The following is a 17757-nucleotide window of genomic DNA, read 5'->3' on the forward strand; positions in this document are numbered from 1 at the left end:
AAATGGCTGCAGAGAAAGAGAGAGGCTGCTGGGGGTACTGATACAGCTCCCACAGACAGGGGATTGTTAACAGGCTCAGCTCCCACCTCTGCAGGATCCATCAACACAGGCACAACCATCAGCCCTTCAAGCTCTAACATCCTGCTTCTAAAACCCAAGTCAGAATCAAAAGGAATATCCTCCAACAGGATATGTTGCTCCAGCATTGCACATTAAAACATATTTTCCATAATACTGACAGCTGACAAAGACACACAGAATTTTCTTTACTCTACAAAAGAAGCCCCCAAAAAACAACACTGCAAAGCAGCTCACTACAGACCTGATTAATTGAAGAAAACAAATCTTCCAAATCAGCTGTACACTCAGAGAACAGCTACTTACCTGTGCACTCTTCGACTGTGTCTCCAGTTTCAGGTGACTGTGTGACCTCTGTGGGCCTCGTAGCCATTATGTAGTCACTGAAACAGAGATGAAAGCATCAGTTAAATTTTAGTCAATCACCCAGCAGAACATGGTCCCACACTGCACGAAGAAAGAACACAGCTGAATCCTTTCTAAAACTACATGCCCAAATGGTTATCACAACCATGCCTGGCACACTTTTGTGCACTTTGGCCACAGAAGTTTTCATTTTCCAGTGACACTTACTTCTCCAGCCACAACTAACAATCCAGTCTAATCACTGCCAGCACCTCTGTCTTGTAGGAGACCAGAATCAAAGTTTGCTTTCAGGAAAGATGTCATTACATCTGCTCAGCAAACACTGTAATGCTCCCCACTCTTAGAATAATGAACCTTTGCTAGGGAGTGACAGCTTCACACTGCTGTAAAAAACAGAAGTCAGTGTTCAGCTGCCCAGGGTTCATGCATTACAGCGTCCTCACAGCAGGCACCAGTCTAGTCTGTCATCATTATTAAAACCAGTTAAGCATCAGCACTGAAACATCATTCCAGGCTATGCTACATTTGTGGAAACCAATAGATCAAATTTATTTTGGATCCAGTGCAATCAGCTTTTAACCACAAGCTCTGAAACCTTATCGCCAGCAGGGCTATTGATCAACCAAATTAGCTGATGGCATCATCTTCCTCCCTGATGAAAACAGAAGTTCAGCCTAGTTTTAAGATCATTCAGTGGCTCCACTTTGTATTTTCCAAATGGGTGTCTGCAACAGACAAAGGAATGAAGCAGCAGACCACAGGAGTTACAGAACAAATGTCAAGCAACAATGGAAAGGTGACAGTTTAGCAGGGCAGCTCATAAATACTGTCCTTTGTTATGGAAGGTACCTCAGTGCTACTTTCATGTAAGTAGAGGTTCCCATATGCTGTCAGGACTCAACGAGTAAGAATCTCTACAACCAAATCCTGCTCTCTTTTCTGCATAGATCACATCTAACAATTTTCCACATTTAAGTGCTGTAACAATACAGCCAAGTCAAGTATCTCAACAGCAAACAAGACTGTGATTCTGTACTAATTTGGCCAACCACTAAACTCTTCCATTTCTTCTGCATCACCCACGTACTCTAAAATCTGTCATGCCCAAAAGCACTGGGACCTTTCTATGAGCCCACATCTCAGACAGCCTTAAAAGATGAGGTGCACAAACTCAGGGGCAGAGGTGTCTGTCAGAGAAAAGAGAGGAGCAGCTCAGGGAGGTGAAACAGGCAGGGCTCCTGTGACAAGAGGCCGTGGAGTTAAACATTCCCTGCACTGCCCACACAGACAGGGCAACTGTAAAGCTGCTGAACTCTGGGGAGGAACTGGGGAGGGATAAAAGAGAAGCAAAGTGCAGTCAAATAGATCCCCTGTGAGCACTGGGCACAGGAGAGCATCGGCACAATCTAGTTCCAAATAATCTCACTTCAACTTGTTAAAAACCAATGAAAAAGTCATTGCAACAACCAGGACTGATTACACCTTTCCTGACTGAGAGGCACTGAGGTTGTTCTTGAAACAAATCTCAGACAGTATTGACAAGCAATAAAAAATAAGATTTCTAAGTTTCCTTCTGGATGATCATAACCATTCAACTTTTATCCTTTCTCCCCCTTGTCTCATCAATTATCTATGAAAATGTTTGCATTTCCTGCATACTTTTCTTTAAAGCAGTCATCAGTAGACTTTCTTACAGACTCTTTCTTTATATTAAAAAGAAATTTGGTTCCAATTTTTCCTCTCAACTTTATACACCACGCACCCTGTATTAGATTTTTCTGAGGTAAAGGGAAATGCATTTGAAATAAAATATTGAGAAAGCATTCAATAAATTTACAGGGACAAACTGACAAGTCTCCAGACTTGAGTCTTTTCACAGAATTTGAGTGGACCTGGATTTTGGCTCATCTAGACCTCTAACTTCTGCTTTACCCACCTCCAGTTAAACCAAAGCAAGAGAAAGTTGATTTTTTCACATCTAGCTTTGTTTGCATCAGCTCAACATTTATTTAACTCAGTCATCTCAGCTGCTCACTCAGAATCCTTCCAGCCTTTGAAGACATTTGACTGCAATGTTTATTGTAACTGCAAGCATACATTTCCAACTGGTATATCTTATACAAGTAGAGCTTCAGCTGCAAAGCAGTTCAGCTCTGAGGCAGCTTCTTCACAGTCAAATCAGCTCCAGCATTAACTCAATTTTATAGTTGAGTTCTCTGGGGCACATGGAGCTCAAGTGTCAACTACAAGGGTGCCCCATTTAGGACCTCATCATCTTTTTCCAGTGAAATGAATATTACAGATTTTCTCAAGCTTTGAGTCAGTTGAAGTAGCTGAATTACAGGAAAAAAAATCCATATAATATGTGGTGTATATATTCCACCAGCAACGTGGAGGTTCCATCATTAAAAACCTGATTACATACCTGGAGGAAAGTTAGCAATTAGGTGGCATTTAGACTTCAAATTCTGGTGGCAGTGAGTTGTACTTTACAGAGAGCAGTTAGCAAATGTTCTGAGCCACAAGCCCTAGCCTGGAGGTCAGTGTAATGAGAAAAAGAGGACAAAAGCCCCATCAATACAAACACACATGAGTGCACAGGCATTAACCAATCGAACCTCCAGACATTCAGCACTTCCAGGCCTTAATAACAGCAGACAGACACATTGTCAGGATGTATCAATACCATGTACACCCAGCCCAATCAGCTGCACCAACCCCCTGTGAGCTCTCCCAGAGCATTACACCACTAGAGACGAAGTTTTAAACAAATACTGTCTGTGTATTGATTTTCAGTGATAAAAATATCAGGTTAAATAAATGGTCCTTTAGAGCAGTATTTCTGATACTCAGGACAGCTGGGCGAAGATGCTTGCAGAGGGATGCAGGACACTTCTCCTCAGTGTGGAACACTGGGTGCACTTCCCCAGTCTACAGCTTTCTAATATGTTCTTAACCCTCTCTCAAACAGTGTTTGCAATCCCTGCACAAGCACAGACTTCCTGCTGCAGAGGTACAGGGCACACAAGATGTGAATCTGCCACACCCCTCAAAAGCCAGACTCAGCCATGGCCAGCAAATCCACTGCATGGATTCCTATGCAGGGCCATGGAAAGGACTGAAGGTTTACTAAAAACAGTGTTTGCCTCTCCCAGCACAGCATGATGGGCTGGATTACCACAAATGTGAATTAATTAATTACTTGCAAAGAGTGGCTTCTTATGTCAATGCAATCACAAAAATAATACTGACATTATTAGACCCTATTTGCATTGCTAGGGTGTACTTTAAAGCAATTAAACTCCTACAAAGTTGCAGGGTTTCCTTTACCGCCAAAAGAGAGAATGGAACTTAGCAGTCACCACCACCCTCACTTGGTTTGATGTTTTAGATCCAGGCTGTCTCTGCTATCCCACATAACATTTCCATTGATAACCCCACTGTGCTGCATTCACTCAGAACTCTCCAACTCATTACAGGAATTAAAGAGTCTGAAAAGTAATAAGAAATCTCCAGGAACAGGAGAAATGTCCTTGTATCCCCTTTACAAACTGAACCAACTGGACAAATATTTGGAGTACTCTATTGGAGGGCAGTGATAGGGCAAAATAAATAAAGATCCAGGATGGTGTTCTGAGCATTTGCTTTGCTGAGCTGAACACATGACTTAATAAGTACATGGGGGGTAGAGGGGTGAGAGAATCTCACCAAATGAATAAAAGACAATTCCCTTTCACTGCTTGGTTTGTGTATTTAAGGACTCCTGGGAAGTTAGCTTTGTACAGGATTCAAGTTTCCTGCATTCAACAAAAGTTCAAGACCAATGTTCTCTGCTCAGCCTCAGAAAAGGGACACAGCCTCCTTGCTGTCTCTCCAGTGGAGCAGAAGACCTGGAAACTGCACAGCAAGCAAGCTGCTAGCCCACCTTCAGTGCTTCTTCAGCTTCAGTCCACGGCTCTGCATAGGCACTCCAGAAAGCCTTATGACAGAGAGATCAAAGGAGATGCTGAACCCTGAACAGCCTCTTTCTTATCAAATAAATGCTTGAGGAAATAAAGCCTCAAGAATGCGAGGCACTGCATTCAGTTAGCATCTTCATCGCCTATAGAAGACAGACAGTGGCAAGCAGCCAAGAGAAAGAGGTGATATTTCTGCCTGGAGCTTTTAAAGACCAATTTCCTCCATGCTACAAAAATTATTTGAAATCAAGGTTATGCTCCAGATTTCAGGACACACACTTTCCACAGCAAGAGGCATCAGCATAGGAAAATGGAGCCTGTGGACCTCATCTGGTCCTCCAGGTCACCACCCTGCAGCCAGCCTCCCCCAGAACACACTTCAAGTCACTGCAGGACCTCAGAGAAAGCCCTTCTATTTCTCCTGAAAACCAAGGTTCAAAAAAACACAGAATGCAGTATGGTTTAATATTCAGATTACATTCTGCAGCAAAAGGTGAATGAGAGGTTAAATTCTCTTCTCTCTTATTAAAGTACATTAATACTTTACATTAGAGGACTGTTCTGACAAAATATGGTTGATGGCTTTCCTCTCTGGGATCCCAACAATCTATCAATGAACTCATTAATCCAATGACAGCTAAGTGAAGTAAAGTTTACCCTCTGCAACTTCATGGAACAGGATTTCAGAGTCAATCATACAGCAACAGCAAAGGCAGCAAGATTTCTATTCAATTTTCACACCCTTGAGCATGTCAGAAACTCAGCAACCAAAGCTCCCTTTGCTGTCCATGAGATGAGTGACCTGCACTTCAAGGCCCACGGTCACAGAATATGCTGAGCAGTGTGGGATTCAACAAAACAGCTTTGTAGAAACAGGGCACAATCCAATACGAGAGGGGGAACCAGGATCTGACCTTGTACAGCTGATCCCATTGTGCTCTTCTACAATGGAGTGCTCCTAGGATGGAATTCCCAGGTTTTTTTGCCAGCCCCTAGCTGGTATCTCCCATGGGTCCCTCCCATGTGGTCCCTCCCATGACTGTTTAATGTGGGTATAAGAGCAGTTCACACCAGGATTCTTGCTACTGTCTCCACTGGTAATGGGGAGGGGAAGAGTTTATAAAGAATATTGATCTTGTAATTTTCACTGAAGGAGGGATAGTTCAAGAAAGTTTAAGGTCCTTTTCCAAGGATCACAAATAATAAATACAGCAGTAGTACCCACCAGGAAGTCTGGATAAGCATCATTAATATCAATAAAATATTCTCTCAGAATCAAGCAGGGGGTCATAATCCCCCACAGCAACAGACAACATTCAGCTCCTAACCTTGACAAGATATCCAGAGCAAACAACCATCCCCATGGAGAGATCTGATCCCAGCTCCCACACCTTGCATTCAGACAATGCCCCGACCCCCCTCTGTCCCCACACCTTGGCTCCTCCGTGAAGACTCTCCAGAGACAGGTCCCAGTGTGCTGAACTCTTGTTTGCTACAATCTGCTTTGAGAAGCCTCTGCCTGACAGCAGAGATTCTGAAGGATTTCTGCTGTTCAACAGTGCCTGAAGCATTATGTCCTGCCCTCCTAGTGAGTGTGTGTGCAACACTAATGGAAAGCAGCTGGTGGGCTGAAGCAGACTTTAAAAAAAAAAGTAAGAGGAGGAAATGCCTTTCATACAGTCACACAGACTCATTCTGTAATTGTGTGAGAAGCCAAGAGGATAAGAAGGGGGAAGGGTAAATGGGAAAAATTCATAAGCACTCTGTTACCAGTCCAGAAGCTGAGAGAGCCAATTCCTCTGTCCCCTGCCCTGCTGCCCCATCTCCCCAGACCCCCTCTGTCCCTGCCTGCTCTCCTGCCTTTTGTGATTTAGCACTGGAGCTGTGTCCTGGTGTGGGGACTGACTGCAGACCTGCGGCAGGTACCAGCAGCAGGGCAACTTTGGCTTGCACTCAGCTCAGGAGGCCAAACTGAAGTCCCAGAGCTTTGCAGCGCTTGGCACCCACGCCAGACAGATTAACTTGGTCTGGTGCCACTTCAAGCTGTCCTCATGCACCTAATTACTCTGCTGTGCTTATTAGCACGATCTTGGGTAGCTGCTGTCTGTGCAAGATCTCTGCTGCAAGTTTGTATCAGCTCAGACAATACAGCAAATATCTACCTGCTAGCCAAAAGCCAAGGAAAATGCTTCTTGATAGCCCAACCCTAATAATAATTTATCACAGATTTTACAGTGCATTTGCAGAGAAATGTGACAGAAATTTGCCCAAATCAAGACTGGCTCTAACATAGTCATGATCTCAGCCACAGCAAGATTTTGGCCCCAGACTGTCTCCATTTTAAAGGAATGGCCATTAAATGACCCAATTAAATTCCACCACTTGGCATTAGCCTAGGAGTAAGTTTTTCCCATGTATTAATTCTTTTTCTTCACACTAACACACTGGGGAAATTTCAGGAAACAGCTGGAATGAGGATCTTCTCCCACTCTTCCTAAAAAGAAGAAAAAGAATAGCAAAGTCTTCCAGCAACCACACGAAAGGAACCAGTTGCCAGCAGTAGGAGACACCCTCAGATCCACTTGACACGGATACTTTGAAGTAGTTGTGGAGGAGGAGGAACATGCATTTGAAAACCAAAGGGATGTAACCAAAGGCTGCCTTTGCCAGCTAGGGAGCTGCTCCCAGAGAGCATTACTGCCTCTGGAAATGGTTTCAAGGCAAAGCCAGAGGAAATGTCAAGCCACTATCACTGAAGAGCAGACGTGCCTCATGCCAGCAGAGCCGAGATGTCAGAGTCAAGTATGGGAATAAAAGCCAAGCTCACTGTCTCTGCCTCTCCAAGTGGTAAATTCAGCAAGCAAGTGTAATCTTCCATCCCAGGTCTGGTGGTAGGCATATTTAGCCACTGTTTTCTAGCTTGTGTATGTGCTTTTTACCCCCTCTCCAGATTCCTAATTAATTTTGTCTCCCCTGGAACCTTCAAGCATGAAGAGATGACTGGGATCTGACCTGTGGGGTGCAGAGCCCTGGGAGTCCATGGGCTGCTTTGTAGGGATCAGCAGAAGGTGGCAAAGGGAAGAGGTTTGCCATCAGCTGGCTCCAACATGCTCTACAGGGGCTTGAAAGACTGTGAGCCTGAGAAAACTTCATGGGAATTGCCATATCTGCAAACTCTGAAGGTGACAAGTACTAGTTTAGACAGCAAACTCTATGAGACAGAGCTTGTCTTTTAAACACGTTCTAGCAGATGGAGGCTATTGGGCTGGGATTTGGGTAAATTCACTGGTTTTCCTGGCTCTGTCATTGAACAGCAGGGCAAATTACTGCATTTCTAACAAAGCCAGGTTATTTATCACTCAGCCATGAGTTTCTTTACCTGAGGAATCACAATGGTCACACTGAGCTCCTGCAAAGCTTCATGAGCCCTGTGGGAGAGTTAGGGATCACCTCTGCTGCAGGAGAGCAGCATGCTGGAGCTGTATGGACTGACACAGGTGCTAGAAACACATAGAAGGTAAATCACAAAAAAACCCATAAAATTTCACAAGAGTAATCTGCATATCTGCCTTGGCCCCATATTGAGTCACAGTGATTTCCAGTATGTTATTCTCAGAAACTGGGAAGGATCATTACATCCTGGGCCAGAAAGAAAAGAGTCTGGAGGCATTTTTACCAAACTAAGCTGTTTGACTATTGCAGGAAAAATGAGGCTGAAACAACAGAGAACTGAACACCAGACTGAAACACGGAACTTTATATCTAAAGCTTTCTCTTTTTTTAAAGATTTTTCCAAAACAGTCACTTATCCCTCAACTCTTGGTTAAAGAGCAGCTTAAAGATGGGAAAAAAAATTTAAAACTTCAGATACAATGGAACTTCTCAGGACAAGATATAATAAAGACATTTAATGGCATAGAATTCAAAGTATACTTAAAAAGGAGGCAAACAGAAAATTCTGGGAGAAACTGTTACAAATTTTCACTCTGAAGATCAAAATGCCATAAAACCAGACAGCCATCTTTTGGCTATAAAGAAGCAAATAAAGCACAGGCTTTGTGGTCTCAGAAGCTGCCTTTGGCAGGAAGCTCAGGAAATCTCTCTTCATGTGAAGTCCCAAAACCTATTTGTCAGTATCTACTGCCTGCACACACAACAAATAAAAAGAAGCAGTTGAAACAGTGTCTGGCTGGCTCACCCTGAGCTCCCACTGCCCCTGGGCATTTCTGCAGCTCAGAGCCCATTCCGAAGGCCCGAGGCAGGCTCTGTGCTTGCAGAGGGAGCTGTGTGTGAAGTCTGATGGTTTCCCTCCCTTCTTCTGTTCTAAAGAAACCTCCTGCTGTCCTGCTCTGCTCTCTCTAGAGCCTGCGGTTAGGCAGCTCCTGAAGTACAATTGCTCTGGAAGCACATGGGGAGCTCCTGGAGCCAAGGGAGATCATCCATGTGCTCAGAACAGTTCCTGAGCCACTTCTGTCCCAAGGGCAACTCCTGACCTTTCACTCTAGCACGAGCAACTACCAAAAAGGGATCCTCCTTCTCTGGGATTCCAGACACAAATTTACCTCTCTAAAACAGGATCATCTAAAATAAGATTATCTGAGCTAATGCTGTTTTGCAGCAGTGGAGTTTCAAGCTGAATTCAACTGTATTTTAAGGCAGTGGTACAGCAGCATCAGGGAGCAGAGAGGGTACAGGGCAGCAGAACTGACACCAAAGACAACAAGAACTGCAAGATGGGGCAGTGACAAGCAGGCACATGGGGGAGAGAATCGATGGGGACAAACATTCTGTAAGATCTTCACAGGCCAAGTCTGCAAGAAAGGAAGCAATGAGACAATTGGCATCTTGATAATTTAAGCTTTTGAAACATTATTTTCACTAAACTGAAGTGATGGAAAGCAGTTTGGCTGCTGGAGTGAACCAGGAAACAATTCCTCCACACCTCTGTCAGGTCTGTATTTTCCATGCACATAGATAACTTGATGGTTACCACAGTGTCTCCATCCTAACTCTGAGCTAGACCACTCAAATACATTTCATTTTCATCAGAGCCACTGTGTGGATCACAAGTGCCTTGTTAGATGAGTGATACCAGGAAGCCCCAGCAGAATTGCACAGTTGCATATTCCCAGAATGTATAAGCATAAATTAATTCATCATGCATACAAGTCAAACATTTAGTTCACTAATTAACACCAGATCCTTGAATCTCAGAGGCCAAAAGGAGCAACCACCACAAAATTCTGAAGCTGGAATGCCAACTTGGCTCTGGATGGATGGTTAGAAAGCAAGACCAGGCAGCTTTGTCTGCACAGCCAAGTTTCCCTGCCCTGACTGAGAGTGCCACAATTCCCTCTAAGAGCACCTTTAGGGCTGAGGCAGAGGTAATCTTCATCCTAGCAGCTGGCATAGAGCTGTGGATTGGATTTGTGCTTGAAACAGTGCTGGTAACTCAGAGATGCTTCCTTTAGCACTAAGCAGGTCTCACCCAGAGCCTTCTCTGCCCCTCAGCCCAGCCCAGCAGAGAGGCTGGGGGTGCACAAGGAGCTGGGAGGGGACACAGCCAGGACAGCTGAGCCCAGCTGAGCCAGGGATGCCCCAGAGCACAGGGCTCCTGCTCAGCTCAGAAATCTGGGGGAGAAGGAGGGAATTTGGAGGGATGGTGTTTGTATTCCTGTCACCACTACATGTGACAGAGCCCTGCTGGTCTGGGGATGCTAAACACCTGCCTGCCCTGGGGAATAAATTCCTTGTCTTGCTTTGCTTGTGTGCATGACCTTTGCTTTCCCTATTAAATTGTCTTGATCTCAAACCATGAGTTTTCTCACATTTACCCTGGGATTCTCTCTCCAGTCCCAGCAGGGGAGAGTGAGGGAGTGGCTGTTGTAGGGCTGAGGTGCTGGGGTTAAAGCACAACAGTCACAAAGATACCAACATGCTGCAGCATGGAGACAGGACACAACAGACACAGTCTTGGCACCTGGACACTTCTCCAAATGCAGCAGCACACACAGGTACAACAGTACAGCTAAAGAAATGAATAATAATGTGTGTGGCCTTTTTCACACACATTGTGATGGAAATATTGGGCTGTTGGCACAGCCTTGGCTATTGGCACAGTGATGAGCAGTGACAGCTCAGCATCTGCAAGCAATATCAGACAGGATATCAACTGACTGGGGTTTCTTTTTCTTTGTTTATACAGTGACCCCCCCCAATGGAGTGGGAGCTCACCTGCAAACTTGAAAAAAATAATTAAGAATAAAATAATAAGATAAAATAAAATATGAGAGTTTGCATTTAGTATTTGCTGTATCCAAAATAATATTTAAAAGTACTTAATCCACAATAGTTTTACCAGCCCTGAGACTGAAAGAGATGTAATGCAGAACTATAAGCTTGAATCACTTTGGTGTGGAACACCTTGTGCTCAACTGTTTTCTTACAGCAGGAGAAATATGGAGGGTGGAAGGAAATCAACCTTGGAATTACCTTGGGTTTTTTTCCTGTTTCCCCATGGACAGACTTATCTCATATTTCCTCAAATCTGGCTGGTAATCAGCTCCAGCTGCCCTGCACCAGCTCAGGTAGGTTATCTAGTGGAAGCACAACCTGAACCCACTGCATTTTTCTCTCATATATAATCAGATTTCAGCTTTTACATCCAATTCTAGGCCTTCACATCACAGCAGATGTGAAAGCCTAAAACTTTGTCGACATCTGCACAAGAAGGAAATGACAAATTAATCTCTCCAATTGGCTCTAGGGGTACAAAGCCAGACACTTGGAACAGCAGAAGTTTCTGTCTAAGAGAACACAAGGGAAAATTATGACAAGATGTTTTCATGGCTCAGTCTGGCAAAATCAAAATCATGTACACAGAAAACCTGATGGTCAAAGGATGCAGAAGAGTGACAATCACATTTAGCAGATTGTCCCAGCCCAAGCTTCTGCTCCTCTGCAAGTGATGTAGGACAAGCAGCAGTGAAGGTCAATTTGACAGCATATCTGCCAAATACTCAGAACCTTGGTGATAGCAAAAGGGCTGTTCTACTGAAACCAAATAAACAGGCCTGCTTGGAATTCCTCTGCCTACAGCCAGCAAACACACTGTACCACTGTGGCTGCAAAAACAAACACCATCCAGAGAGAAGCACGAACAGAATGAGGATGGGAGTGACTCACTGGTGTATTAAGCCAGAATTGAACTTCTTGCACCAAGATGAGTCAAACTGAATGAATCACAAAGAGAAGTAGTTGATTTTTTGTTAATAATATAGCACCATTGTACCAACAGTGCCCAACTGCCTGCAGTGCCATGGCTCTGACACCTCTTAACTGCTTTTGTTCACCCTCTCTGCTATTTTTGAATAACAAAACAGGACTTAAGTCTCTGTGCACTTAATACCAGGCACTGAATGACTCCTGTGGGCTGAAGACAAAATGCTCACAAGTATCCAAACACTGTATAATTGCCTAATACAGGAACACACTCCTAGGCTGTGTACTGAAAGATTCCTCCAAGAGACTCACAACCCCTGAGGAGTCTTTCTGCCTCAGCTCACACTCTCTGATTTACCTTAGTGGGGAGATCCCTCACCTTCCATAAAACCCATTTCTTGAAACTCATCCAGGGTTTGTCTCTGCACAGGTGAGCTTGCTTTGCTGGGCAGATATCATACTCAGATATTTTCATCTCAAAATCCCCCAATACTGAAAAGCTGTTAATGAGCGATTCTTTCTCTTGTGAAATATGCTAAAGTGATGTACAATAAAAAGACACATAAACAGACATATTTCAGAATACCAAAGTGTTTATGGGAAGCATTTCACCTCTCCTGAGTTCATCAGCCACACAGAGAGATCCCAGATCATCACAGGGGCAGTGACTCTGCCACAGCTCCCAGGGAGCCTGCACTGATTCCAAAGCTGCCCAGCCTTCAGCCAGCTGAGCCCATGGACCACGGCTGAGCCAAGATAATGCTGGGGGATGCCACAGGCAGGGCTGGCCAGGGAGCTCAGTGTCTCACTTTAAACAGCCCTGGAATCTTGGACAGATGCTAACACCATGCCAAAGAGCAAAGCATCACTGCCTGCAGTCAGCAGCAGCAGAGCATCATTCCCTGCAGTCAGTCACAGCAGAGCATCACTGGCTGCAGTCAGCAGCACAGCATCACTCCCTGCAGTCAGCAGCAGCAGAGCATCATTCCCTGCAGTCAGTCACAGCAGAGCATCACTGGCTGCAGTCAGCAGCAGCACAGCATCAGTCCCTGCAATCAGTCAGCCCCAGAGCATCACTCCCTGCAGCCAGCAGCAGCGCTGCTCCTCAGCCCCCGCAGCAATCACAGCCTCAGAAAGGGAGGGAGGCCAGGGAGGCCAACGAGCTGCTGACAGAGCAGAGCCAACAGGCTCGACCTGCCCGGCCCCCGTGCCAAGTTGCTACTCCAGTAGCAGTTGCTGGAGCTTTAAACCACTTCCAATCCACTTGTCACTGTCCCAGCTAAAACAGCAGCTGCTGGCTGTGGATGGAGAGCCAAGGGCTCGAGGGACCACGCAAACATGGAAAAGTTGTAAAAAGTGTAACTGGCCACAAGGAGGACAAAGGGATTTTTGGGATTTCCACCGTCCCCTCTGAGCCTCTTCAACAAGAAGGCTGGGTGCAGGTGCAGGGGCAGTGAACAGACAGACAATCCAGCAGGTGGACAGCTTTGTACCATCTTCAGAATAAGCCCAGCAATCACAACAACCTCCTCCTGACACTCATCTGAACAGGCAACAACACAAAATACAGCCAACAGCACCTAACCCAGAAAACATATTTTACTCAATTTCATGGTCATAACATCATTTTAGATTAGCAATTGCTTTCATCACAAACAATCTAGAAATATATTGAAAATTCTACTGATGCATTCCTTGATCAACTTGCTTTACCCAAATGCTGAACTTCTTTGCAGGATAAAAGTGCACATCAGCATTTTTTGACAATTATGGAATATAAGAAAAGAACATAGCATCCCACTGAAAGTGCAAAGCTTGGCAAAGCAGAAGACATTCAAGCTGAAATGTCCATAATTCTGGGATTGTTTGTGAAAGGCACCATGAAATCCTGAGTGACCACATTAAATGCAGTTAAATACATTTTCTTATAGTCTGCTATAGAAACCAGACTGAGCTGGCACATAAAGCCTTCAGCCAAATATTTTATATAGCCTCTAACACACTATATTTGTCTTTGGAAATTGGCAGTTTGCATTGACCATCAGTGAACCTTATTATTCAAGCAACCACATTTTCAGCTCATAACAACATACTTGGCTAGTCCCAAAAACTGAGGAGCATATGAAAAGATTCTTCCACAGGCTTTAGGAAGATTTATCATATTTGTTCAGGTATAATATTTTTTTTCCTGGCACCATGCTTGGAGCAAGAAAAAAACAGAACTCTGCAACAAGGGTGATGATAAACTTAGGAGAACAATTCAAGATTACTCAGGTTACATATGCTGGTTAAAGAGAAATATGAAAGCAGGCTAGAAGTTTCATTTCAGTGAAATAGCAGTCAAGATTGGAACTATGATGAAGAATTACCTGGATTAGGCTTTGGGTTCTTTTTATTTAATTTCATAAGAGGACATTAACAAAGCACAGGGACAAGACTGTGTAGAAAAGCAGATTCAGCCACACATTATTACAGTGCACCAAGGCAGAGCCTTTGCTTTCTCTTGTAAGATGTGGGGCAGTGGGGTAAATGTGGCAGCAGCACAGGAGAGCACTCCCTAAAGCAGCTTTTAAAACACTCCAGGTGCTTTAGCTGGACTCAGCAGCTCAAAGCCCTGGAGGGAACCTTTCCTCATGAAACCTTTCCCCAAAGTCCATGGCAGGTTTCTTGGCAGGTACTAAGCTCTAAGTCACTTTGGACAAATTCCTACTGGTATCCAAACCAATTCTTAAAGCGTAAAAGTAATTTCATTCCAAAAGAGCTTTCATTTAGAAAGCAAATTAACTCCTACAGGTCAAATGACCACGTGAGAATTTGGGGAAGTTGTTCCAATGACACATTTGTCCAGAAAGACAAATACTTCATGTTAAACTCCAAACAAATTTCATTGAAAATTAATCTCAGGCTAAAACCATCACTATTTCTGCAGCTGGTGTCTTGAACTCATTTTAACTGCCAATAACCACAGCCAAATCAGCATATAAAATTTGTGAAGACTGCAAAGAGTTAGTAGTTAAATTAATTCACCTAGGAACACATCAGAGGGCTGAAATAACAGGCTGAGGAATATAACCTGTGCATTATATCAAGTGTAGAGACTTAACTGAAGAATATCAACAAAGAAGAATCTGTTGAATAATAAAAAAAAATAAATCCTGTTCCTCAAAAGTCAGGTGGAGATTGACCAGGAAAGAAGAGATGGTTTACCACATATAAAAAAGCTTCATCTGTCCAGCCTTTATAGCCACTCTCTGAATTACAAATTGGTTTTAAGAGCATATGATTCTAAAGGATTGAGGGAGAAAAATCAAACAATGCAAATGTATTACTTTTTGTCAATTCAAGTGCCAATCCACCTCCCTTCTTCAGGACTCACTCAGAGCCCTTTTGCTAGTTCTGATGGCACATCTGCCTTTATCTAAAGCAAACTTCTCTGCCAAATACTAATTCCCTGTTACAAATTTCAAAGGAGGAAAGGATTCAGTGCATGATGGAAAAGCTAACAGAAATCCAGTAGGAGTTGTGTGCCCTTGAAAATGCACATTTCCACCAGAGTAATGTGAGACAAACTGCTGGTGTGAGGGATCCAGCCTTTGGGAGAGGAAAGGAGTCAGCTGCCAGCTCCACTTTTGAACTATTTTCCTCCCTCTGCTCTCCAGGACTTACTCACACATTTAACTATCAGTATTCACATCTCAAGCCTCAAGACACAATTTCACTTGCCCTCCACTGTGCCTGGTCTGTAATCTCCCACCAGCTGCAAGAATAGAGCCCTCTGCAGTCTGCTGGTGCAAAACACGATCAAACCACTCCTCAGGTTTGGCAGCAGCAAATTTTGTTCCATTCCTCAGCAGGGAGAATGTCAAAGGAAAAACAGAATGCATCTTCATGGTGGTTTACAGCACAAATACTAACATGCATTCTCTCATTCTCTTTTCCCTTGATAGCCTACTCCAACAGAACATGCCAGTGAAGCACTAAAAATATAATTTTTTTTTAAATACAACAAATCTCTCAACAGGGAGCAATTACAGAAACAAACCTCAGATTGCTTATAGAAAAACTGAGCTCCTCAAGTTCTTAAAGAGCATTTACTGCCAGACTTGTAGCTGAACATTTTTTAAAAGCCAATGTGAATTTCTGTATTTCTCCTTTTTATGTGTTAATACAGAAACAACACAGCTAATCAGTAGGGAAGAGGGAATTTTCCCTCTTGCTATAATTAAACAGGAAAAGGTTCTTAGTACCTTTTCCAATATTTCATGTTTACACATGTGAAGGAGAAAAAAAATGACCAATTTTCACCAAATGAATATTTTAGCCAGGACTTATTTTTTGCACTTCTGTGCTCAGGCTGGCACTTTAGACCCAAGGCAAACCCACTTTGTCCAACGCTGCAGCTGCAACACAACAAAGACAGAATTTCAGAGTACCCGCTATCTCAGCTCCCTTTGGGAAGGGGAGGGCTCAGCATGGCACTTACTTTTTACTTTTCAGGCAGCCGTAGAAGCCAGCCATGGTGCTCCCAGGGAGGCGTGTGTGCATTGATTCACCCCAGCGTGGGGATGCCAGCGGGGATCCCGTGCAGCGCTCCCCACTCGCGCCACGGCAACCCCTGGCCAGATAAAGTTCCTGGTGTGAGGCACTCCGGCTCTGCTGAACCGGGTCCAAGGAGGGCTGTGCCTGCTCCATACATGGATATGAATTGTTAACTCCCCCTTTTCCTGTCTCCTTCCAGCCATTGGTACGCACAGCATCCGAAGTGTGAAATGCCATATGGCGTTTGATTCCGTCTCCCCGTGGGACTAATGAGAGGCTCGGTTATAATTAGGATGTGAAGAAGCCCTGAGGAGATTAATTGTTATTGTTATTTTTTAGACAGAGGAAAGCTACAGAAAATATTTGCAACATCTTTGAAATAATGACTAAAAGCCGTAGTTGTTCTCCAGCACAAAAGGTGCACAGGATCTCTCAGAACAGGCATTATCCCAATTCACTGTAAATCACAATCTATTCTAACAAGCTATTCTGCACATTAACAGGAAAATAACTCAAACAACTGCATCCCTGCAATATTGCAAGGTCAGGCGAAAAGCCCTAGAGTTTAAATTAGCCAGCACACCCATGTGGCAGAATTACTGCCAATTTACCAACAGTTGTTACTCACTGTCACAGCTAAGGAGGCACTCACTGGGTGTGGAGACAGGTAAATGCTGGGGAACACAATCCTCAAGGAGCCTCCTTCACAGGGGTGACCCAAGTCCTGGGGACAATGTAGCTGTACACATTTCTGCCATTGCACTGCATTAAATTCATATGGAAATGAATTTGCAGCTTGGCTATCAATGGCCTCTGTTGAGGTAAAAGCAGAGAAAAGCCAAGACATTGCTGGTGCTGCCTGCACACAGGGAGGGAGCAGCAGCAGCCAGTGCCACAGCCTGAGCCTGCTCCTGCAGTCACATGGCCTGCTAAGAATATCAGCTCCTAATTAAAAATTGCATGGATATTTCAAAGTAGGAGGTTCATAACTCTCATAATACTAAAGCAAAGTTTTACAGTCATTCCTAGAAGATCAGAAGAAAACCACATTTATTTGTATTTCTCAGCTGGTACATAGTGTTTGAATACTTGGGTCTGGCAAGCCAGTAGGAGGGAGTTTTATTAAGTATTTTTATATGAGTTTCTTAAAGACATTTAGTAGAAATACCACATTTACAGTGGAGAAGTCCTTTTTGAACACTTGGAAAAAATGCTTTATTTAAATACCTTTCTCATGAGAGACACATGTAGTTTGGGAAATGGACCTCTGGTGAGGAGCCCCACAAGTGGCTCAGCTTTAGCAGTTTTCTAACAGTGCAGAGGTTTGACATCTGTGAATGGACAACTCCATTTCTCAATATTCTATAAAGGCCCCTACACAAAGGAAAGCTGTCACGCAAATATCAGATGACAACAAGTGCAAGGGCCATCACAAACAGGAAACAAATCACACTCCAGTCTGGTTTCCCACTTAGCTGGAAAGCAAAAGCCTCTACAAGCAGCCAACTTCAATGCCATCCACAGAGTGCATTTGCAGATCAAAGCTGAGCTCAAGCAGATATAACACATTTTCTGCCTCTTGGGAAAAGACAAA

At 43.9% G+C, this 17757-nt stretch overlaps 1 protein-coding gene across 6 annotated transcripts in view; it reads right to left on the reverse strand.

Annotated features, from left to right (window-relative positions):
* Window positions 1-17757, reverse strand: part of KIAA1210 (KIAA1210 ortholog) — a 56823-nt gene that overhangs the window by 21762 nt on the left and 17304 nt on the right. For 3 of the 6 annotated variants that reach the window (XM_064426742.1, XM_064426744.1, XM_064426745.1), the window contains exon 2: window positions 385-461. In XM_064426742.1, the coding sequence (XP_064282812.1) occupies window positions 385-461 (77 nt within the window). Of the gene's footprint in view, window positions 1-384; window positions 462-5836; window positions 6006-16107; window positions 16470-16815; window positions 16937-17757 lie in introns of those variants that run through there. The other 3 variants (XM_064426740.1, XM_064426741.1, XM_064426743.1) reach the window with 3 other exon arrangements.

The sequence above is a fragment of the Passer domesticus genome, chromosome 7, assembly GCF_036417665.1.
Source record: "Passer domesticus isolate bPasDom1 chromosome 7, bPasDom1.hap1, whole genome shotgun sequence".
Classification (NCBI taxonomy): Eukaryota; Metazoa; Chordata; class Aves; order Passeriformes; family Passeridae; genus Passer; species Passer domesticus.